At 41.3% G+C, this 23,685-nt stretch overlaps 1 protein-coding gene across 1 annotated transcript; it reads right to left on the bottom strand.

Moving 5' to 3' along the window:
• Positions 1–1,393: 1,393 nt before the first annotated feature.
• LOC122979837 (lysyl oxidase homolog 4-like) lies at positions 1,394–22,561 on the bottom strand. Its single transcript, XM_044347603.1, has 15 exons — positions 22,032–22,561; positions 20,803–21,071; positions 20,086–20,702; positions 19,137–19,348; positions 13,041–13,079; positions 12,708–12,915; positions 11,394–11,574; positions 9,759–9,913; positions 9,469–9,636; positions 8,812–8,974; positions 8,482–8,725; positions 7,411–7,526; positions 6,866–7,002; positions 2,265–2,376; positions 1,394–2,154 (listed from the first exon to the last, which is right to left on the bottom strand). The coding sequence occupies exons 2-15, from the start codon at positions 21,068–21,070 to the stop codon at positions 2,084–2,086; spliced, it is 2,691 nt and encodes an 896-aa protein (XP_044203538.1). The 5' UTR covers position 21,071; positions 22,032–22,561; the 3' UTR covers positions 1,394–2,083.
• Positions 22,562–23,685: the final 1,124 nt, after the last annotated feature.

Genomic DNA, 23,685 nt, shown 5'->3' with positions numbered 1-23,685 from the left:
ATCTCATCATACCTTGCCGATATATCAGCGTGGATGAAAGAATGCCATCTTCAACTCAACCTCTCTAAGACTGAGCTCCTTGTCAACCCAGCCAGTCCCTAAATACAACAGATCAGTATCCAGCTCGAATCAGCCCAACTCATGCCCACAAAGTCTGCCTGAAACTTGAGTGTCATGATCGATGATCAACTAACCTTTAAGGTTCACATGGTCTCGATTGCTTGGTCATATCGATTTGCCCTCTACAACATCAGGAAGATCAGACCCTACCTGTCTGAGCATGCACCGTAACTCCTGGTTCAGGCTCTCATAATATAACGCATTGTCTACTCCAACTTCTCACTGACAGGCCTCCTTGCATGTACTCGCATATGACTGTAACCTCTGCAGATGATCCAGAACGCAGTGGCATATCTGGTCTTCAACCAGCCCCAAACGCATGTCACCCCGCTGTTCATATCACTCCACTGGCTCCCAGTTGCTGTCCACATCAAATTCAAAACCCTGACACTCACTTACAAAACAGCAACTAAAACAGCTCCTGCCTATCTGAACTCCCTCATTCAAGTCTACGTTCCCTTCCGCTCACTACACTCTACTAATGAAAGGCACTTGGTACCACCACCACAACAGGTCGCTTACGAGACTCTTCTATAGTTCCTCAGTGGTGGAACAAGTTACCAAACTCTGTTTGATCCGCAGAGTCCCTCTCAACCTTTAAAAAAAAGACTAAAGACCCAGCTCTTTCACGAACAGGGGAAAAAATCTGCTTCTATGCACTCTGTGTACTCTATGCATTGCCTCTGGGCATCTCCTGTTGGCACCTACGTCCTATCAGACTCAAACTTAGTTTTATGGCACTTACTCGTCTTGTTTTCACCTGACTAGATCCCTGCTTGTGTTGTATCAGCTCTCAGATGTACGTCACTTTGGATAAAAGCATTTGCTAAATGAAACTGTAAATTGTAAATTTTCACTATATAGTCAGTTTAAAAAGGGAATCACTGTCTTTTAGTGAATCAGCATTCCTCAAATCTGCAGAAATTGTAATGTTAATCTTTATCTTTGTTTTACATTAGCAAGCTCTGCAGTAAAATAACCATGCCTCAAATAACCATACAGTTTGTCAATCTGATGTTTATTCTTTCACTACCATTAAGTACTGTTGAAGGTGCAATACCGTGGTACAACCAGATCTCATCTGATGTTACCGATGTTAAACAGGTAAAGGACAAACAAGTTAAAATATTTCTCATAATAAAATTAACAAATACAAAAAAACAGCCACACAGGGACAAGGTTCAACTTAAAAGTACATTAAAATTCTGTATAAATTAGAGACCTAAAGAACAATATTCCAGAGAGGTAATATAAAACTGTACATGACAATACATTTGCAATACATTACAATATTTATTCAAATACGGCAAAATAGCACCATGAAATTAAAAAAAAAATCAATTCTAATCCAAAACCATCATCCAAATCATCCAAAAACCACAAGGTTGAAACAGGAAATACTGCATTTGTAATGTGAACAGTGAAAGCAGAGGAAGCATACACAGAGCTCTGTAGACAGTCTGGTACCTGTGTTGATATTATATGGACAACAGCCTATTGAAGTATTGTACAAGTACTCATGTGCCTTCATGTCTTCACTTTCTTAACTATGGTTATGTCTTAATCAAGGGAATTCAATTAGATAAAAAAATGTAACATAAGTTTTTAATATTGTAAACAAGGTTTTATCATGGTGAAATGAAGCTTGTGGTGGCCTACATTGGTCTTTTTCTACTTTTCTGTCTTTCCTTCTTTCTACATTCGTCTTTTTATCTCCTCGACTTTCTAACAGGAACAGTCACTTTGATGATGATCAGTCATGGGATACTAATTAGGCATTTTTCCATAAAGTTCCTCCCTCCTTCCCTCCCGAACCATCCCAGTTTCCCACCCTCCTCCCTCTGACCCTCATGTCTCTATTTACTGGCATGTTTTTTTGTCATTCAACCTCCTTCCCCTGATATGTTGAGGTGTGGTGAGGAGTTGTACAGTTTTTTGTCCTTATATCTGGGTGTTCCTTAATTCACAGGAAGTTGTTGGAGATCTGACGTTGGTGGTCAAACAAGTCCTCGATCTCAGGGCTGTAAGCGTCACCTGATGAAAACAAACAAAGAAGAGAAAATGGAATACACAGCAGCAAATAGGGAGAGTATTGAGGTGTAGAGATGGGATTTATGTGCACTGAAAAAGCTTTCACACTCTACCTGCATGGCATCCAAACATGTAAACCCGTGCTCCATCATACTTGCACCGACAGCGCATCACGTTGTTATGGAAATCAGACTCAGCCATGTCCAAGGTAGGGTTGACCTCCACCTGTAAAAGAAGAGAGACTACAGTTACGATGCTGCAAGATTCAAGTGAGTCATTTATTAACTTATTGATTCCCATTTCCACTGCAAGTCTCGTGCAGACAAAGGTACCACTAGTCCCCACAGCCCTTCGCCCTGGCAATTGGACCACTAGTGCAAGCAGTTAGAGCATCCCAGCTTTTCTCTACTATTGTAATAGGAGTAATTGCCCTGTATGCAGATGATATTTTACTATATATTTAACTTTGGATATAAAATAATTAGTTAAAATCCACACTCATGCCCTTCTGTACTTCAGTCAAAAGTATTCCCTATCTATCGGAATCGACAATCAATGATTCCTTTACCCATCTGGGAATACAGATTCACCCCACCATGTTGAAAACCATTAAGGACAATACTGCATATACCAACTCTAGTATCAAGATAGGTATCTTGGCAGGGTCTGTAAAGATGAATCTTTCACACAGTTCAGTTTTCTGTTTTTTCTTACTGAATTAATTTAGATTGGGAAATTATTTGATCTAAGTTGAACATTACTTCAAATAACTAAGCTCAACAACAGATTAAGAACAATGTTGTTCACAGAACCTGTTTTACACCATTCAGATGCATGTTTTGGGAGTGTATTTTGGGGAAGTTGTCAATTCCACTTCAAAGGATTTAATACACTTTGACTATGTTAAATTTGAAGTTACAGTCAGCAGCCAGCTAGCTAGCTTAGCTTAGTATACATGAAACAGGTGGAAATGGCTAACGTGGTTCTGTTCAAAGGTTAAAAAAAATCTGCCTGCCAGCACCTCTAAAGCACACTAATTAACACATTATATTTAACTATATGTTTGTTTAATCTGTACAAAATACAAATTGTAAAAATTATTATGTGCAGGACTATTTCTTGTCCAGGAGCAGTGATTCCTGGAGTCTCCACTGGTTTCTTGACAAAGTACCTTTCTGAAGTTTTGATTAAGGAAAGGAGTGTCTCTTAATAAAGTAGGGGAACAAGTGAGAAAGTAACACTTTACTTCAGACAGTTAGGAAACAACTGGCTGTCAACGGGGCTCACTTAGAAGCCACAGGATTATTGTTCTCTCTTTTTCTATATGGCTCATGATGTATAAATTGGGGGTTCAGGCGTTACATGACATCACTTTCCACTGTTATCTGTACAGGAAAAAAAGGCCCAGAGATGCAGATGACAGTTTTGGTTTTGGATTTAAATTGCAGCCTATCATTAGGCTGTAGCCATGGTTGGTTGCTATGGTTTGTTGTTTTCCACCCTGTCTGTCTGCCTGCCATATATATAAGAAAAGCGCACAAATGAATTTTCCTGATGCACACATCAAACAGATAACCTGACCACACATTCAATAAAGCGACCCAGTTTCATTTTTTTACATACAGTATAATTTTTGTGGTTCCAATTATATTTATACAGAGCACTATTTAAGATTTAAAATATTCATAATTGTGATTCTTTTTCATTATATTTTCAGCCAAATTTGGTGTCAAGCATTTCATATGTTTTTAATATCGCATGTTGAGAGCAGCCAATGATTTCAGCACATATTTTATAGTCCCAGTGTAAAACATTATATTAACTTGGTGGCAGTTGATGCCTTTTTAAAAGCTCTTGTAATAATGTGAAACAAAAGGCCAACAGCCTGTTTTACAGAACAATGAAGGTCGTCACTGTCATGTAAAAGACTGTGAGGTTGCACAGCTGATTTTTAAATGACAGAGCAATCAGGAGCAATCAAGCTGATGTGAACGTGACTCATCGGCTTTAATGTATGATCCTAAAAATGACTGCCACCCTGTCATTCTTAGTAAAGACCCAAAGAAACACCCAGCTGCATGAAAGATCTGCATTCTCCCCCAATCTCTCACTTCTAACACAAATTTATGAGCTGCTCAACTACTGTTGAACCACAATCCTGGCCACAAACTGCTGCTGTGTCACGTAGTCGTGGCAACAGTGTATCTCTGCTTTATGACATGTATGTGGTTTGATCTCTCGAGACGTAACTCGTCACATTTGTACAGGCTCATACAGTGCAGGAGGACCACTCCTGCATGTAGTTTACATACAGTCCACACATGCAAGCCAGACTTAAACATCTTTATTTTACATAAACACACTGAAAATAATTAGAAACTGTAAACATCATCACTTTACTGAAACTGAGCTATCAAGGAAAAAATAGAACAAATGACAGAGGGAGGACAGATGAGTAGGTCACCACAGCAGATTGGATGTCAGGATGCAGACAAGACACGTGCAGTCGAACCAACGAGCTCAGCTTTTAAACATAAAACTCACTCTGTATGTAAAGTGCTGACAGAGCCTTTCCACTGTCAATAAGCCTGTACTTTCTGCAAATAAGCCCATACTTTCTAAGGACCACAACTAACTACAGTATCGAGCTTCCAGGTTCTAAATGTGAAGAGTTTGCTGGCCACTTCAGGGAGAAAATAATCCACATTAGACCTGGTATCTGCCAGCAGAACAAGCACACTGCACTTTTACCTACAGTATATCCTCTACAGAGTGATGTCAAGGGGCCGGTCCTATAACAGAATGTCTGTTACTAACTGAGTGATGAAGTTACAGCATTGGTTGGCTGAAGGCGGCCGAAGGCCACTGAAGCAAACCAGAATGCATTTTTCACCACCCAACAGCAATGGCAGAGATTAAGCTGTTGTAATTTTCGCTGTAGGATTGTTAATATGTCACTTTATTATGTTTTAATATTTTTTCTCCCTTTCTACACCCAAAATCTGGTGTAATGTATTTTAAGTATCTTTAATGTTATTCTTATGTGTACATGACCTTGAGTTACAGTTACTGTATGAAAAGTGCAATACAAATAAATAAACTTACATAAAAAAACATCTTGAAAATGAATGCTGTCCATGTCTGATGGTAACCAGGCGAAGTACAAATTAAAAGCCCTCTAGCATTTCATACATGGCCCAGCCTTATACTAGGTTTTGACCTAGTCTTGTTAAAACTATTTTTATTTCTGTATCTGAAGACATCCTTGCCATAGTAAATCACTGACTACAGCTGGATATTTTAACACCCAGCAATTTTAGACCCATTTCAAATCTCGTATTTTTAAGCTTAATTTTAAAGAAACTAGTTTTTAATCAGTTAAGTACCTTTTTAAACTCAAACACTAAATTAAAAATGTTTCAATCAGGTTTTAGGAGACATCACAGCACAGAGACAGCCCTGCTAAAAGTAGTGAATCATATCAGAACAAATCTTGACAGCAACAAGCCTTCAGTTCTGGTGCTACTTGACCTGAGTGCTGCCTTTGACACTGTGGACCACCAGATTCTTTTAGATAGGTTAAGTGAGCATGTTGTCCTGTCTGGAATTGTTTTTAACTGGTTTACCTCATATCTTTGCGGAAGAAAATGTTTTGTACGTATAGATGACCACTCTTCCAAACACTATGAGGTTACCTGTGTGGTACCACAAGGATTAATTTTAGGACCATTACTTTTTAATCTGTACATGCTACCCCAGGGCAGTATCATCAGGAGGCACGGCATCTCCTTCCACTGCTATGATGATGACACTCAGCTCTATGTGGCTGTGTCTCCTGATGACACTAGCTGATTAACTCACTTTTTAACTTTATTTTAGATATAAAGTATCAAAGGCTCAGAGAGAGAAACTCCAAACTGCCTCTCAGAAATGCTTTTATGCTGGTTTATGAACCAGGAAAGCCTCTCAGATCCTCTGGTTCTTCTCTTTTAGCTGTTCCCCAAAGCGGAACAAAAACATCTATTGATGCTGCTTTCAGCCGTTACACTCCAAGCCACTGGAACAGCCTCCAGAGGATCTGAGAGGAGCTGAAAATATTAATATTTTTAAACGTAAACTAAAATCCATTGTTTAGTCTGGCTTTTATCATGATTATTTATTTTATTCTATTGTAATTTTTTTTTAACATTTTACTGTTTTACTATAATCTATTTATTTTTTATTCAATTATTAGTATTAGTATTATTTTTTTTGCTTTTTAGTTGTTTTGGTGTACATGAGTCTCTAAATCCATTTTTAACATTCAACGTTTTGTCAGTCGCTTGTAAAACACTTTGAATTGCATTTGTTTGACAGGTGCTATATAAATAAAGTTTGATTGATTGATAATAGCAGGTCTGCTTTCTGTATAAATACAGACTAAATTCACTTTCCTTAAATACGCACACACCCTAAAACTACGTACATTTGTACACCTGAATGGCAGTAAACACAGCCAAGAGCCACTTAGCTGAAATTACAGTCTTTTATCACAGCTTTTATCTCGTGCGCCTTTAGATGTGCTTGCTCTGTTCTTTTCTTTTTCTTCACTTTTGTACGTGACTGTAAGCTACAGAGATCATTGGTGCAATATCATCATGAATGCTGTGTAAAAGAATAAGGTGACAGTTCACTTTGGGAGATGTTTTTTTCCATAATAAAGAAATCTCCTGACCTGGAAGACGTATTCACCAGGTCGTATGTCTGTGATGTCAATCCACTGGCAGTCAATGTCGTGGCGGTAGGTGTCCCAGCAGCCAACTGAGATACCCTGCTGTCCCATGTTATAGCAGGCATACCGCTTATGGATACCTGGGAGACAAAACAGAATAAGGAGAGTTAAAAAGAGAGAGCTATGATGTGTAAATTTTCCTTGCTGTCAGTTGCTGTGGATTTGAATTTGGCTCTTGTACTAAACAGGCTGAAATTATAACGAAATGATTTCAAAAACAGATCTTTTTTTAGTGACTTTCAAATGAATAGAGAGGATCTAAGCTGTTTTAAACTGTCTGTGCTTTGTGAAGCCAAGATCAATTTAGGCTTGGCCTCTGAGTCTGCCGCTGCCTTTGAATGCTCATTATGGGATTTCAGCTTTTCACTTCTATGTATTCCTGATTGTTGTCCTCTTGTTTGTCACAATGTTGCCTCTTGTCTCCAGATCCCCCCCCCCCCCCCAAAAAAAAGTAGATTTATGTGTCATTAATCTGAATTCCATCTCACCATCAGGGCAGTAGGTATCTTCCAGACAGAAACTGGCTTTGTGACCTTCAGCCACCTTGGTCCCGTTGAGGGTCAGCAGATCGTAGTGGGTGAACACCTCAATGCTGTGGTAGTGCCTGAGAGTTGGATCGGGATAGCATAATTAATTCATGAAGAAAGTGAAGAAAAATGGCAAAAAGTTATAGAAAGAAACTAAGCGATCTCTACCGAATTTGTTGCTGTTTTTTTTGTTGTTGTTCCTGCTGGTAAAAAAACCCTGACATTTATTTTAAATATAGCGATCATAAATCCTGTTACGTTGTTGAGAAAGACAGCAATTGTAAAAACACAGGTGGGCAGATGGATATCAATCTAGTGCTGCTCTTTCTCTCATTACACAACCGTTCCCAGGACATTTTCTACCAAAACTGAGTCAGACCATGTTTTTGCTGGTTGGGGAGGTAGTGATTGGGTTGCGGCTGGGAGAGACACTGAGCTGTGCCTTTCGTTTTGGGACACACAAAACCGCAACCGCTGAGATAAGAAGCCAAGCTGCTGTGAACCTCGTCATGGCTCTGAATGTAACAACTGGGTGACCAATGAGAAGGATGTTTATTGTAAACATCATTTTGCAGGGTAAAGGATTGTGTTTATTGCGTTAAATAACAGACTTTTATAAGTTGTGCGATATTTATAGTTCAGATCTCTGCATTGCGCTGCACCCAGTGATCCCGTTTTACTCGTCAAATCTTTAATTCCCATTCATCTTTTGCTGCAGACGTTTAATTCTTTGACCTCTGGTAGCAACTGTGTTTTTTTTTGTTTTTTTTAAATGTTGATTCTTATTTTTCTTGTACCACCTCATAATGATTCCCAGTCCTGTGCCATGGAGGAGGTTATGCAGGTTTTCTCTCCAACCAAGCAGCTAAAATCACCACATTGTTACCCCTATCCGGTCGAAGGCGTAAAATGAGCAGTTGTTGGTTAAAATGAAAACCCGAGAGCTCCTCTAAGTGACACAACTGGCTCATTGTCAACACTGCAGCCTTTAACTTCATCTACTCCCTCATTTCATCCTCCCTCCAGTCTTACCTGTGACACTGGTGCCATGTCCAGCTTTCTCTGGAGGCCCGGGGTCGGAAATCAGCGCGGCCCATGTTCATGATACGTGAGGAGAAGCGCAGCAGGCGGCGGTGTCCGTAGGGCCAGTTCATCCTGGCGGCAGAGGAGGACAGACAGTTCTCCTCGTTGGCGCAGGTCAACAGGTGGAGGGGTCTGTCCTCCAGGTAGGCAGTTTCTTGGACGAGCTGGGCATCCAGTACAAGGTCGGGAGCAGCTGTTGAAGTAAATACGCAGAGTTTACTTCACAGTCGCTGCACAATAAATACAAACTTGTCTGTGTGTTTTATTTTTTTGGCTCACTCTCTACACAGGTGACTCCTGCGGCTCTGCCATCTCCTCCTCTGGGACAGTACACGTTTGTGTTTCTGCGACACTGCTGGATAGACATCTCATTGCCAGTGCAGTGAGTTCCACTGAGAACCACATCTGAAGCATCTGAAGAACTAGGCCAGTACCAAGTTTCCTGCAGAGAGACACAAGGAGAGAATGTGCACACACAAAAACTTTAGAGCTCATTTTTGTGTCGTTGTGTTAAATACGTCTGGAGAGAAAGAAAGAAACTATATTTTTGTAACTATCAGTAGACATTATCACATTTTCCACTCTTTTTCATAATTTTAAAACGGCCTGTTAAATGTTCCCAGCAGCCCCCCCAAAACAGTCTCACACTGCCCTTTCCATGCACAGTTCTATTTTCAGTTTGTTTGCTCTGTGAATTTTTCCCGATCTTTCTTCGCCTCACTTTCCCACTTTTATTTTCAGTGTGCTGGAAGTGGACCTTTGAGAAGCCTGTAATTAGCCTACCTCAGGCCTCGGTAATAACACGGCAGCACAGACACACAAACAGCAGGACAGAGAGAGCGGTGGACATAGGAGCACACAGAACAAAAGCTTAAAGCCAAAAAAGGAGAGAAAAACAGCAAAGACTGAACATTTGTATTCTATTCTGTCGCTCACCTGGTGAGCTCTGGAGGCAAAGCCCAAGCCCAGCTGTCGACAGACCACCATGGCCTCGTTGATGCCCCAGTTCTCGCTGCAGACGGAGCCCCAGCGCTTCACTCCTCTGACCTCCATCAGCACCTCCACACGGCCCTCGGCTGGCTCTCTGCCTCCTGCCAGACGCACCTGGAATTGGATCGAGGGCCAAGACTGTTTTCTTGCGTATCCTTGAACACTACCATATATCAGTGCCTATATGTGAATAAGTGGATATGTTTTTGAGTTTTGTGTGTGTGTGTGTTTCTCACCGTGGCCTGCAAGCCGGTGTTGGGGACATTGCAGCGGACTGCTACATCCTGGCTGTGTTTGCAGGTGTAAAGCGGCACCGGCCTGAAGTGACACTCTGTAAGCGACTTCTCTCTGCCTGTGCACTGCACACTGTTCATGTGGATGGGGCCAGTACCTACATAAGAGGGTGTGGAACGACAGTTGATTGATTCACATGTCTGCTAACCATAGGCCACATGCAAAAAGACACACTCACGCACACTCACACACACACATACACACACAGTACATTAAAGTCTCCAAAACCTGATGGCTCTGCAGCCACAAATGTCCACAGAGAGGGATTAAAAGCCCAGACATGATCGGGACCTCTGATGTGGCTCTGAAACTGAGTTTAGCCAGAGAGCTTTCTATCCAAATTATTGTACACTCCACCAGGGCCACGCTTTATAACCCAAAATAGATACCAAAACGCCAAAATGGAGGAAAATCTTTGAACACATCTATGTTTGCGTAGGTGTGTGAGGCCTAGACTGAAGTCCTATAAAGCCTATAATTTGGGCTTAAATAGCTAAAGATGTCATCAAGTCTAGATTCAAGTCGCTCTTCTCTGACTGCACTACCCATGAGCTTTCAAATGGCTCCTGCAAGGCACAGGTCTGTCTCTTATTTGTTCTTACAACACTGGTAAACTGGCCTGAAATTTGACATTAAAAGTCACAATGCTCCATCCTGACATTTAATCGTGTTCATTATTTAGACATAGCACCACTATAGCACCTACTTTAATAGAGCCCTAAAAGTAACACTCAAATGTTTTTCCATGAATTACTTCATTAAGTCAAGCAGAGAGGAGGAAATACACCCACCATTATAGGACATGCAATGTGCTTATTTGGGCAGAAAGATAATGGCAGGAAATTAACGTGATTACAGAGCTACTGCAGAGGTATGGCACGAATAAAAAGTGAGTGTGTGAAAGCAGGGTCTATTTCCGAGGAAAATGTTTAAATTTGTTTTTGTTAGACACTTTCATGGCTATATTTTCCTGCCCACAAAAAACGCAGCGCCAAAATAATCACAATCTTTCTGAATGTTTGGTCCTGCTCAGCACTGATTGCTTGACATCCTGGTTTCAAAGCTTTGCTAGCTGTTCACATATAACAGGTTTATTTTGACAACAACACAAGGCATTGTTTTGGCCGCTGGAACCTCCTAGTATAGTTTACACTTGTATAATTGGTCATGAGTCGAATTCCTCAACAATCAGCTTCTGGGACAGGAGGAGACATTTTCACAGGGTTTATTTGTCTGCTTGGGTCCAAAGTTCTCAGAGTACTGCATCGCTCCGTTTAGAAATACATATTTAGTGAGAAGTGTTTAGTCTCAAGGATCGTTGAGTTGGACTGATCATGCTCAGGGGTGCGTGGTGAACTTAGGCACCGAATCAAAGTCAGTACTGTTCAGATCATCACCGGTTATCACAGTAGCCAGGGGTCTTTGTGATACTCAACATCAAACATCTCACACGATAACTTCCTTAGTGATGGTGAGTAATGCAGAACGCATCACTGGAAAGCATCACATAGACTTCAAAGTGCAGCGTGACCTTATGTACACTATTTGTGTAGCTAAGTTTATGTATTCTGTCTCACCCTGTCCCAACTGAGCCTTGGTGAGGGCTTCTTTGGCCGTCCCGAAGCCCAGCTCTCTGCAGACCACGCTGGCTGCAGGCATGTCCCACAGGTGGTCGCACACGGTGCCCCACTTCCCCTCCTTCAGCACCTCAACACGGCCCTCTCCGAGACGGGGCCCCGCCTTCAGACGCACGACGGACTGCAAGGAAAAGGAGAGGTGAAAAATGGAACAATTTCAGATTGTTAAACTGCCTAAACAACTAAATTTCAGCCTCATACTTTAATTTATTTTATTCATAATTGTTTTATCATCATTTTTTTCATGTGAATTTTTTTCATGTGACAGACATTCTTTGTACGCTTGTATTGGTAAATTTTTTTCTGAATCAGAAACTGAGATCCTTATGGAAAGCTCTATTCTTTCAGCTAAACTGAAGACAAAAGAATATTTTCTTGACAGTGTGGAACAGCCTGAGAAAATTTAAATAGCTAAATTATTCTGTTAAATGACCCCTCGGGAAAGTTCATGGGTGTATTCTAGGAACAAGCGCCTGGTACATAAGCCAAAAAAGTTTCTTGCTTCCAGGTTTTTGTCCGTGTTGTGCAGGCTAACTGAATATGCACAGAAGTGTTTTACCACTTGGCCCATAGACTTTACATTATGGTGAAGTTACAAACTTTAAAATCGCTTTTCTGGTCTTCATGGATTAAAAATTCCTATACAAAGAATAATAATTAACCTTATTTGCAGTTTGAGGTGTCCTATCAACAGTTTTATAGACGTCTCTGTTATAATGGTGCTCTATGGGGAAAATACTTTTGGACCGCAGGGCTTTGCTGCAGTACTGCTAGTGGCCACGAGGAGAAATTGGCAGCAAGGGTGACTGGTGGCGCTGTATCCAGCTCCCTAAATACATCCATGGGACAGACTGTTCCTCTAATGTTGCTGTTTGTTTGCATGTATTGTAATTCTGCTACTTTGAAGGAATAGTTTGACATTTTGGAAAATATGCTTATTCACCTTGTCAAGAGTTAAATGAGAAGATTGACACTACGCTCATACTTATTAGCTACATATGAAGCAAGAGCCAACAGGCAACCACAACTTGTCTCATTAACCTTTCTGCTTGTGTCCAGATTTTTAGGTTAGCTGTTTCTCCCTGTTATCAGTCTTTATTCTAAGCTAAACTAGCCCACTGGGTCAGTTGTATTCATCTTCTCATCTAATTCTAAGTAAGCAAATAAGAATATGTCCCAAAATGTCAAACTATTCCTTTAATTATAACTCTTCGTTTACAATCTATATTTTTTGGCTTCCACCTCCACACTGACCGGCACGGCGGGTGGTGCAGGTGCTCTGCCATAGCGTGCGAACTGGGGCCCGGGAACACAGCGAACAACAGCGTGCATGCCCCCCCGGCATGGGACATCATTCCTGGGGAGGGACAGCTGGGCCTGGCACTGCGACAAAGAGGGTTCCACACCCTGACATTGCACCTTCTCCACCCAGTAGGCCTTTTTACTGATCTGTGTCCTCAGCCTGGGTGGGGAATGAAGTAGAAAGATAGATGATAGATGAATAGAGAGGTTTGTGATTTGCTATATACATGACCATTTTATACACACGATACAAAGAGTGCTTCAAAGAGTGGATGTTGATTTTACCTGGAGGATGGATCCGCTAACTTAGAGTCCCACTGTTTCCTGAAAGACAAATAACACAATAATTGGATTTTTGTAGCCATGCCAGCAACATAACTCTATGGATGGCAATGATGGTCTGTCAGTCGGTCCAACACTTTTGAATTATTGAATGGATTTGTCGTGAGATTTTGAACAGACATTAATGCTTCCCAGAGGATGAATCCTACTGTCTATGGTGATCCCCTGACTTTTCCTATAGTGCCACCATGAGGTTATCATTCATGGTTAGAATGAAATGTCTCGACAACTATTAGATGGATTGCCACAAAATTTGATGCGGCAAAACTAATAAATTTCCTGCCAACCTTAGGTGTACCTTGTGCTTAGTAAATGTTAGCATGCTAACAGGCTAAACTAAGATGGTGAATATTAGGCCTTAACATGGCTGTAGACTCCTGACAACTGTTCAGCTTTACATCCAGTAGACAAAACAACCAGCTGTCTCGCAGTCTGTGCTCCTCCCTTCTGCCTACTCTCCTCTTTTCTTCTCAATCATCCTTGCCTCTCCTCTTTGACATCTCCTCCATCCTATCTATCAAACCTTAAATAAGCAGACTGGAATCTGAAAATATGAAGGAGACACAACATGAAGGAGATAAACATAGCCCTCATGGACGAGACAGGGTATGAGAGATTTACAATAACGGATCACATAACTCCCTCTTTCTTTCCCTCCTCTCAAACCTCCACATTCTTGTTATGTTTTTTTTTTTTTTTTAGATCTTCCATTTCTACATTCATGGGTATTTCTGTTTCAGTGTTTGTCTATATGTCTACAGTGTATGTCTGGTTTGGGGCATCCGTGTGGAAAAAAAACTAAAAATATGAATAAGCCACTATACATTAATCCCTGTAAGAGGCCTTATTGAGGTCTGCCAACTCCAACAGGGTTTTCAAAACTGTCTAGTTTCATGGGTATTGCCTTAAACTAGAGTCAAATCCTAAAGGGAAACAGTGTGTAGCCTATACACATAATGAGGCTCCCTACGCCTGGACACACACACACACACACACTATGCTAAAATTTAAAACAGCGAAGAAAAAAAAGGGAGTTCAATAAAAAGGATGATTCACAAACCAGGCAGAGTCTGGGAAGTATACTTCTGTGACACACACATTACAACTGACCACATGCATCAACCAGTGTAACCACAGACAGGTGCAGCGTGACTGACGCCTTGAACGTGCCTGAATTAAATGAGTCAGAGGACTAAGTATAGACACAAGAAGAGTTTACCATACAACCAGATTTGTGATGCAATTAAAAATTTTGCAGACTAAAAAGGGAGATGTTTCCTCTCCAGGAGAACCCCAGTATCCTAGCAATTCACAAATTGTTATGCACGTTCCCAACATTAGATGAGAAATGTGTGTGGAGCCAGAAAAACAACTGTAGGGAACATGTGCACCACAATCAATCCAACAACAAGCCAGACACTCAAGGGAAAACTATATGTATCATGTCTGTCACAGTAAAAGGAAAGTTCCAACCTCAGATAAGCTGTTACATTGTGCTATTTTGTGATGTTTGCTGCAGTCAAAGAATGGAGAAAAGTAATTTAGACAAAAAGTCTAACAACAGTCAGCTGGCTTCCTCTGGTGGATACATTTGTTCATCTTCCTCTTCTACAATGAACACATTCAAAGTGGTTTAATCTGCTGAGAAACACTCAGACTTTGACTCTTCCTCTTTCCATCTTGGAATCACATCAAATTGTGGAGTTTGAGAGGTAGAAGTAATGTATATTTAGTCACGTGCTTTTGGCTCCTCTTGACTGTTATGCTCCCCTGTGGTGAATTATCTGGCTTTTCAGCTGCTATATGCTCCGCTATTTTCACCAGTGTTTAGTGTTGAGCAGGTGGTTCTTTGTGGGTTTGTCAGAGCTTTTTCACTGAAAACCGCTGCCTGCTACATCTGGAAATGAGCTTAATCAGAATAATGAGACTGAAAAAAAAGCCCCACAGAGCTGAAAGGAGCTGGTTTGTAATTCAATTCATTATTAATATAAAAATATTGATTAGTTTAGCTTTTAGTATAATTTTCAGCTTTAAATACTTCTTATTTAGTGAATCTTTCTACTGCACTACATTTTAGAGAAAAATATTGTACTTTTTACACTAGCTTGAGTAACTGGTTCCACTGGTTGCTACTAAATTTTACATGAGATAAAACATTGCAATTAGTATCTTTCTCTATTTCTCTCTTGTATAGACTGAACAACTACAACTACATTAATCTTGAAATACAGATCTCTCTTTATGTAGATGAGGAGTGATTTTTTTGTAAATGGGTACTGTATGTATTACAGTGTGTGTTTGCATTCGTCTATCTGCTTGTGTGTCTGTCTGCACAGTTTAAAATATTTCATTACACAGTGGTAAATCAAAAAGAGAGAGACAGACTGTAAGAGGGGTGTTAGTTCATGGGGTGGAGGGGGGTGGAGGAGGCTGAGGAGAGTGAGAGGGGGGTGAGTGCTACCCATATAATTGCCTGCTCTGCTTGGCAGTGTCTACTGTGCGGTCGAGCAGTAGCATGTTGGTTCACACACACCAGACATGCAAATATGCACGTACATATCAACTTTCCCTGCCTTGCCTCTGTAAAAACAAAGCCCTTTAAATCCCCACGTGTCGTTACCCAACGTTAGGACTGCGTGTTGGGAAACAAGGAGCGAGTGATGTAAGACTGAAATCTCTGTGAACTGGGCAACTTTTATAAGCATTGCCTAACTTCACAGCAGAGATGGTTTTCAGACCAATTTCAGTGGTCTTACTGAGACTTGAAAGCACTGTAGATGATGCCTCTTGTCAGGTTGAAACAAAGCACAGTCAACCGCAGCATCAAGCCTCAGGCTCAACAAACAGGTTCTGATGAATCCTTTTAACCAGGAGAAGAGTTCCTTACTCCTCAGGATCATCAGCTAGATGCCAGGTTTTTTTTTATGCAACCCTGACCACACAATACCATAAGCCACACTGGAGAGAGGAGCTGACTGTCAGGAAAGGAGACATAACCTGTCATTATACTGCATGAATGCAAAGCTGCCTGACTGGAACAATCGGCTCACTCAAGAGACAGCAGGTTGCCACACTGACTCCACAACAGCCCTTAGACGGTCCCATCAACCTCCATGGAACGAAAACTCAAAGGGGTCATAATGATGTACTTTCCATGAAATGCGGCTTTTAGCATAATTGCCACAAAGACATAAAAAGTCTCTTAAAAAAGCTGTAACTGAGGAGGGGAGCAACAAGGAGCAGGGGGTGAAAATAAATAAATTAGGGGAACTAAAGAAGTTACTGTGAGCCTCAAAGAGTGTGTGGATTTGATGAAACAAGGGAGCTGGAAAATGGCTTTAGCACTTGCCTTTTGTAAGCACAGCAAAGTGGGGGAGTATTTAAAACATCTGTAAAAATGCGCTGAGCAACTTAACAGGCAGAGACAAAAGCAGTCACACCAAAAAAACAACCACATGGCCACAGGGGGAAGTGCTGACACAGCAAAGGGTGTGCAGCAGGTTCAGTTGAAAGAATATTCTGGATTAAAGGATCTCTCAGACCATAATTACAGATGTTCAAGTGGACACAAACCCCAAAGAAGAGCAGGCATGGCCCACTGCCAGCACAGTTGGCAGCACCAGGAGGATGTGATGTGACTGTTATCATATGGTTAAACAGAAACAGCCAAGTAGGCTTCATCCTCTGGGAACCTTAAATATCTGTTCAACATTTTATGGCAATCCTTGTGGAGATATTTCAGTCTGGACCAAAGTGGTGGACTATCCCACCAACCGACAATGCCCCAGCTAAAAATGGTTATTGTAACCGGATAAGATACGTCACAATTTTAACCTCACACAAATATCTGCCCTAGAATACATGAACACCAGTGGCACTAGATGCCAAAGATCCACCTAATGCGTTTTTTTCAACCCCCCCCCCCCCCCCCCCCCCCCCCCCAGCTGTTTACTGTTGGACAAAAATGGCTGCTCCATTCATCTCCCACGTAGCTGGGTGGAGGTTGACAAAAAACAAACATACTCTAGCCCAGTCCAGTCTTTCAACAAGCTGCTGGTTGGGTTCTTGGCTCTAGGTGTTTTTCAGTGTTGTTGTCTACAGTAGCTTTAGATTTAGAAAGTTAGTATGATGGACAACTAGAGTCTTGTCTTTTGATAATGTCTTTGCTCCATTTGTGACTTGAAGGAAGCACCACTATGAGCAAGACTTATTTGTTGCTAGGGCTGTGGCGGCAGTGGTATACAGGGAAGCTGAGGAGAAACAGCCTGTATCCTAATGCCAGGCAGACCAGGGCAAGACACAAGGCGTAATTTTTGGCGACATGGAGAGACAGATGGTGCAGGGCAGGCCAGCGGTCAGTACAGTCGTCCTGTTAGCCAAGCCATAAAAAGACCTCTGTGGGCAGACAGACTGACACACAGAGGGCTGTGTTTGCGTGCGCACAGGCATGTGTTTGCGTGTTTATTTGTGTGTGCACATGGATTTTGGACATAGTCGATGTAAGGCTTGTAGGGATGTATTAGTGTGTATGTGTGTGAATGAGGTACTGGGGTTTTAATGGTATGTGTGTAAGGGCTTTGAAGGTTTGTGTTGGTGCTTCTGGGGGTATTTATGGCTGCAGTTAAACAGATAAGTTATTAGTTGAGCAAATTATGTGTCTTTATTTCTGGGGTTTTCTGTCTATATGTTATACTAAATATGTATCTTTGACTGGACTACCTAGAAAATGTTAGCACATTGTAATTTTAACAGAAGAAGGTTCAGAAGAAAACACTGTGATTATGTTGCTGGGATTCAACAACTATACAGCTCACATGAAGCTGTTGTTGAATGCTGATGAACAAATCATCATTTTCTCTTTGTTCAGATAATGAAGTGTTCAAATTTTACTGTATAGTACAGTAAAAGAAACCCAGTTTGATTAAACCGGCAACAACTAATTTTGGTCATTTGGGGGCAGCTGAAACAAGTAATGAACACAACGCTGACATATTATTGCCTTTTAAGTTGATATGCCAAACTTTTGGCAAAGTTTTGCAGGTGATACAGAGCAACTTCATCATTCATTTGGAGTTGTGTTTCTGTCCACTTGATGAATGTAAATCCAATATTCACTTTTAGTGCTGGTTTCGTCTCCAAGAACTCCTGCGAGAAGTAGCTAAATGCTACAATATGTTTACCAGCTAGTTGCTAACATTGCTTCTCTGCCATTTGGTGTAGGAGTATGATTGGGAGCATTTGACACCTTTCACATTTGATTAGTTGTTATTATAAAAAATATTTATTATATTCTTATGATATAATAAATATGGGCTTTAAAATATGGGCAGAAAACCCCAGGAGGAGCTTTTCAGAAAGACAGAAAAAAGGAAACCTGTTGAGTTACAGATGGAAGAGCAGAGGCTAGCTCGAAAAGAGCTCAATGCTTAATAATAGGATGATGCTGTGAATGTAAATTGTGATTTGACTCCTCATTGTTAAATTATTTTAACTAATGATTTTAACAGAGACATACACAGAAATCAAATTGTTTCAATGGTGAATCTATTTAAGTTCAATAGAGGTGAGTACTCAGTCATTCTTGCAGGCTACCGCATTAGAAAGTGCTGCTGCGCACAGTTTTCACTGGGAGTTTCTTAATTATATGAGATTAGAAACCATGTTTGGGAGGTTTCATGTGAAGACACACGCCATGATGATGATGATAATCTTGTAGTAATAACATACTCTCTAGGACTATTTTAAAGTTCTGTGTCGAGCCTCACTCAGCCAATGGGGCAGACAGACCTGGCCAGCAGCCGGGCTCGGCTGATGCCACAGTGGACATGCCAAATGTGGTTGTACTAATGACAGCAGTTGTGGTTAACCTCTACTATGGGGGGGATGGAACAGCAATCCAGGCATGGGGCCGCCTAATCCGCAAAGGGATGTGTCCACCACACTTTTCCATCCCTTTCATAACCATACACACACATATGCATCTGTGTGCACACTCACTCTTTTTCTGTCTCCCTCCTTCATCCACTCTCACATACTCACCTGTAGGCATTTTGGTCAAAGGCTTCTGCATCAGGGAATCCTAACATGCCACAGACGACACGGCTGCTGCTGAGGTCCCAGCCCTGGCTACACACATGACGCCACCTCCCAGCATGCTTCACTTCCAGCACTCCCTCTGTCACCAGACTGCCATGATTGCTGGAGAGCACAGGCCGAAGACGAGCCTCCTCTAAGTGAACCCTTGAAGATCCCTGTCCACCAGAAAACATGCAATTTTTAAAAAGATGATAAATAATTGAGTATGGCACTGCTTTATACAAAAAAAGGTTTTATGTCAGGGGATAGAAATGGATCTTTTTCACTTGCTTTGAAGGCTTTGCTCTAACCTCAACCCACTGTTTTAGTGTGCATGACAAGCTTTTGTCATGCATACTAAAACAGGATTAATCTGAGTTAATAGACATGACTTCATTTCTGCTCAAACAACAGTTGTTTCACTTAATTAACTGCAAACAGCACGTAATCGAGAGAAGAATAACATGATAAGATGATATGCTATGTCTCTAATCATCATACCCTCTAATCATCCACATTACATAGGCAACAGGAAGAAAACTACCAGAACACAGAGTTTGTTTAATGTGTAGGGATATGTGTCATGACGATAACAAAATAGTGAAGACAGTTTAAACTCTCCAAGTTGAAAAGAAAGCCAAACACAAGTGATAAATATCTTGCCATTTCCTTGCAAAGAACTGGGACTCTTCAGCTACTGGTGGTTGGTTCCTAAACTTCAGGCCCTGCTGGTGCTTAAGAACTGGATCTGGAGAAGGTCTGGTTTTAGGTTTGTCTCTAATTATACATGCCCACTGGCCTGTGGCTCCACAAATGACATTTATGTATGGGAGCCTGAATAAAGCTTGAGCAGTTTACTTCTTTGGTGTGTGCTAGAAGTTGTGTGTGTATCTATGCCCGTGTGTGTTTTTACCTGTGTGTAGTGTGCATCTGTCTCCATTCCCATGCCTGGATAAACAGGCTCTGGTTCAACATGGTTCCCACTGAACTGCTGCCTGTTCACCTGCCCCTGTGCCTCCTGTCTCATTGCTTGTGGACCGCTCCTTGCTGTCTCCTGTCTCTGCCTGTAGGTAGCGCCATTTGCCAGATGTGTAGGTAGCTGGTGCCCTTGAGGCAAGGCTGGGTTGACCTGCTGGTCTCCTCTGGGACGATTCCGTCGCAAAATCTGGATCTCGTGGCCATTCTCCTGTGGCGAGATGCTGCTGCGACGTGAAGAAGATGGGCCGCGATGAAGGGCGATTTCATGGCCTCTTGCAGATAAAGAGGTTTGGGATTGGGCTGCAGGTGGAGCTGGGGGTGACACAGACTGCGGTGGATGGTTTCTCTGTCTTGGTTGGTTTGGCTGGCGCCTGGAGGATGAAGGGGCCTCCTCCAAAGAGATAGAGGGGGAGCCAGGTCTCCTTTCTGGGCTGCAAATGACCCCCAGGTCCTCAGCGTGGGTGCAGTCATTGACTCCCCAACCATTGGAGCGACACTCTGCAATAGAGAGCTCTGTGCCCATGCAGCGCACATTGTCCAACCAGATCAGACCTAAGAGCAACAAAGGGTGGTAAGTCATTGAATCAAGAGAAATAAAAAAATCAGTGAGCACTTTAGGTGTTCAAAACAAAATGTTCTTGGCAGGACATACCTTGTCCCTGGCCAAACTTGGCACTGTGTGCCCACGTAAAGCTGCGTTGAAAGCCCAGCTGTCGGCAAATCACATTGGCCAGGTGCAGATCCACCTCGTCATCACACACTGTACCCCAAGCGCCATTGTAGAACACCTCCACACGTCCCTCGTTTGCATTGCGCCGTCCTACACCTGCGAGACGTACGAGCACCTCCTGGGCAGACAGCGGAGGGGTGTAGAGAAGAAGGAGGAGGAGGAGTGTGGACAGGGAGCTGAGGCACACCATCCTGGAGAGAAAAAAAGGAGAGTGAAGAAAAGCTGGTGCGAATGAAACAGAAGCAGTGTGACATCAGGTGAAGACGAGGGGAATAAAACAGAAACCGGAGAATGTGAATGTAAAGCAGGAACCCCAACATAAAAATGCACATGGTACCACAAAAATCCCCCAAATCACACAAAGCCATGAAACTCACATTCCTTCCTCTGACAAAACATATAATTAGAAACTGTTCTAACACTTATGGGACATTCCACAGTAAAACAAAAGAAAAATAGATCTTTTTATCTTTTATAATAATCAAAGTCATTTAAAGGACAGTCAGAGGCTTGAGCACAGCCCTCAGTCTGAACCAGTCAGGGCAAGGGGGTAATAACCAGTGCTAAATGTAGCCTCTACATCCAGCCAACGGAAACTTTGGCTTTCCGCAAACCCTCAAGCTTAGCTGCATGAATTTAGCCAACAGACACAAAAGCAAATAAACACTGTCATAAAAATCTTCTCACACATAAATAAAACATCGGGTCTGCTCCTGTGAGAGACATTTTGGTTAATGGGCAATGATTGATTCATCCTTGGTCCATCTCTAAAACCTTTTTCTTCTAATAAAGAGGAAGAAACTGGAGAAAAGGAGCAATCTGAGGAAGAGGAGAGGATGAGAGAGGCATGTTAAAGTAGGGTCAGAGGTCAGTCAAATTCTGCTCTACACGTGGATAACATGCCAACATACATAAATACATCTAATAAGATAAACAAATATATGTAAATCAAAGCAGTAACTCAGACTAATGAAGGATGAATTAAAATTGAGATGAGTGTTTGATGAGTTCAGACAGCTGCAGGGATGAAATCATATATCATAGAGGAAAAAGGGGACTGAGGTAAAAAATTAAAAAAGAAAAAACAACAAAAGACAAAAGACAAAAGGTGAAGTGAAGAGAAGACAGAAAAATGCTGAAGTTGAACTCACCTATCTGTTGATCTCAGCCTGGATTCACTGAGAGAAAGAAGGGAGAGAGCACTGGAGGAAAAGAAGGCAGTGAGTTTGGTCCTGATGTCTCTCTATTCTCCTCTTCTCCCTCCCTCTTTATTATTCTGTCACTCCCTCCAATCTGCTACTTTATCCATCCCTCCCATTTCCTTCATTTATGCAACTTTTCTCTTCTTTTCATCTGGTTACGTTTCTCCTTTACATCACCTATCATCCATCAAAGGAAAACTAACTATAGAAATCAATTAAAACACAAAGGAAAGACAATCCAAAATATAGCAAATTAGTTAGTTTTTTGGTATTTCAGCTGCCATATTTGAATATCAGTATTTAGCTGATTGTGTCATAAATAGTGCACCCCAAAATCAGACTTGTTAACACTTGTTTTATGTACATATGCTGCTACTCTGCAGCAAGTACAGTAGTTTAACTCAAACCAACCTCTCTGCTGCAGGCTGGTCACGTGGTTTGGACACACAGGCCACGTGAGTTCAACTTATAAAACACCAAGATTTTATAAGGATCTCTCTTCTTTTTCTCTCCTTATTTCACAACGTGCTCACATGCATACACTTAGTTCTACAAGTGAATATTTCTAGTCTCACTCTATAGTTCTCACTCAACCATGATTCTCATTCTCATTGTAACACTTCATGTATATATACATTAAATAAAAAATAACTTTCCCATCTGATGTCTGAAAGGGGGTGTGTTTCTATCCCGCACAATGGTAAAATCATATACACACACAGACACACACACACACACACGCCTTGGCAGTATCCTCTGCCCACAGTTAGTGGTGTCATGAAATAAATACTATGTATGCTGCAGCAGTAAGAATGGAGCTGCCAGTCTGAATGTTTTTTTCTCTCTGCATGAAGTTAAGTTTCATAACATCCTTAGTCGTGGCACCTCCTCGCTTGCAGGAAGCTCTCTCTAAGAATAGAGATGGATGGTGGCTCACATTTACGTAAACTAAGGGCAGATATTCCCATAGATGAGCTATGAGATGACCCCAAAGTAACCAAATATAGGAAAGAAGCAAGAAATCTACAGTGATGAATGTAATTTGTCAAGAAATGCCTTTAAAAAGTCAAGAGTCCCTTTTGTTGGAAGTTTACCTTCTCACATACAAAGTTTTATAAACCTGAGTGCAACTCAATGAAAATGAAAAAGTTGTGTTATAAAGTGATTAGAATGAATAGTTTTTAGTATTTATAACTGATTTAATCAATATCCTAAACTTGTGAGTAATTTTTTATATAAAGCTGGTGAAATATTCCTACAATAGGTTTTTTATGCTGCTTGTGTGTCAGCTTAGTGTAATAATGAGATATGACAGGACAGGAGATATTGAGGCTCAAGAGCTCACTCTAGTGGAGTAAATTATTACTAGTATAGTGGAACACCAGTCTCAAACATGACAATACTGGATCTTGAAATTACATACTTACCTACTTTATTACTATTACTACTTCTTTGTTACTTCTGTAACATATTGTAAGGTAGCATAATCCATGCAGTAAAGAGGTGCTATTATTTTTGTTGTCAATGTCATTGTGTTACTAGTTTTTGTTGGAAGACAAATACAAAAGTTAATCCTGAGATATGTTTGAAGTGTTGCATTATG

This window comes from Thunnus albacares, chromosome 3 (genome assembly GCF_914725855.1).
Source record: "Thunnus albacares chromosome 3, fThuAlb1.1, whole genome shotgun sequence".
Taxonomy (NCBI): domain Eukaryota; kingdom Metazoa; phylum Chordata; class Actinopteri; order Scombriformes; family Scombridae; genus Thunnus; species Thunnus albacares.
The sequence above is the reverse complement of the archived record's forward strand: the minus strand, read 5'-3'. Positions and strand labels throughout refer to the sequence as shown.

Excerpts from the sequence above, each read along its gene's own strand:
- LOC122979837 (XM_044347603.1), bottom strand. The coding sequence starts at position 21,070 with ATGGTGTGCCTCAGCTCCCTGTCCACACTCCTCCTCCTCCTTCTTCTC. Across the intron at positions 9,914-11,393 it reads CAAGGCTCAGTTGGGACAGG|GTACTGGCCCCATCCACATG; the intron begins GTGAGACAGAAT and ends CCTCTTATGTAG. Across the intron at positions 9,637-9,758 it reads ACACCGGCTTGCAGGCCACG|GTGCGTCTGGCAGGAGGCAG; the intron begins GTGAGAAACACA and ends ATCCAATTCCAG.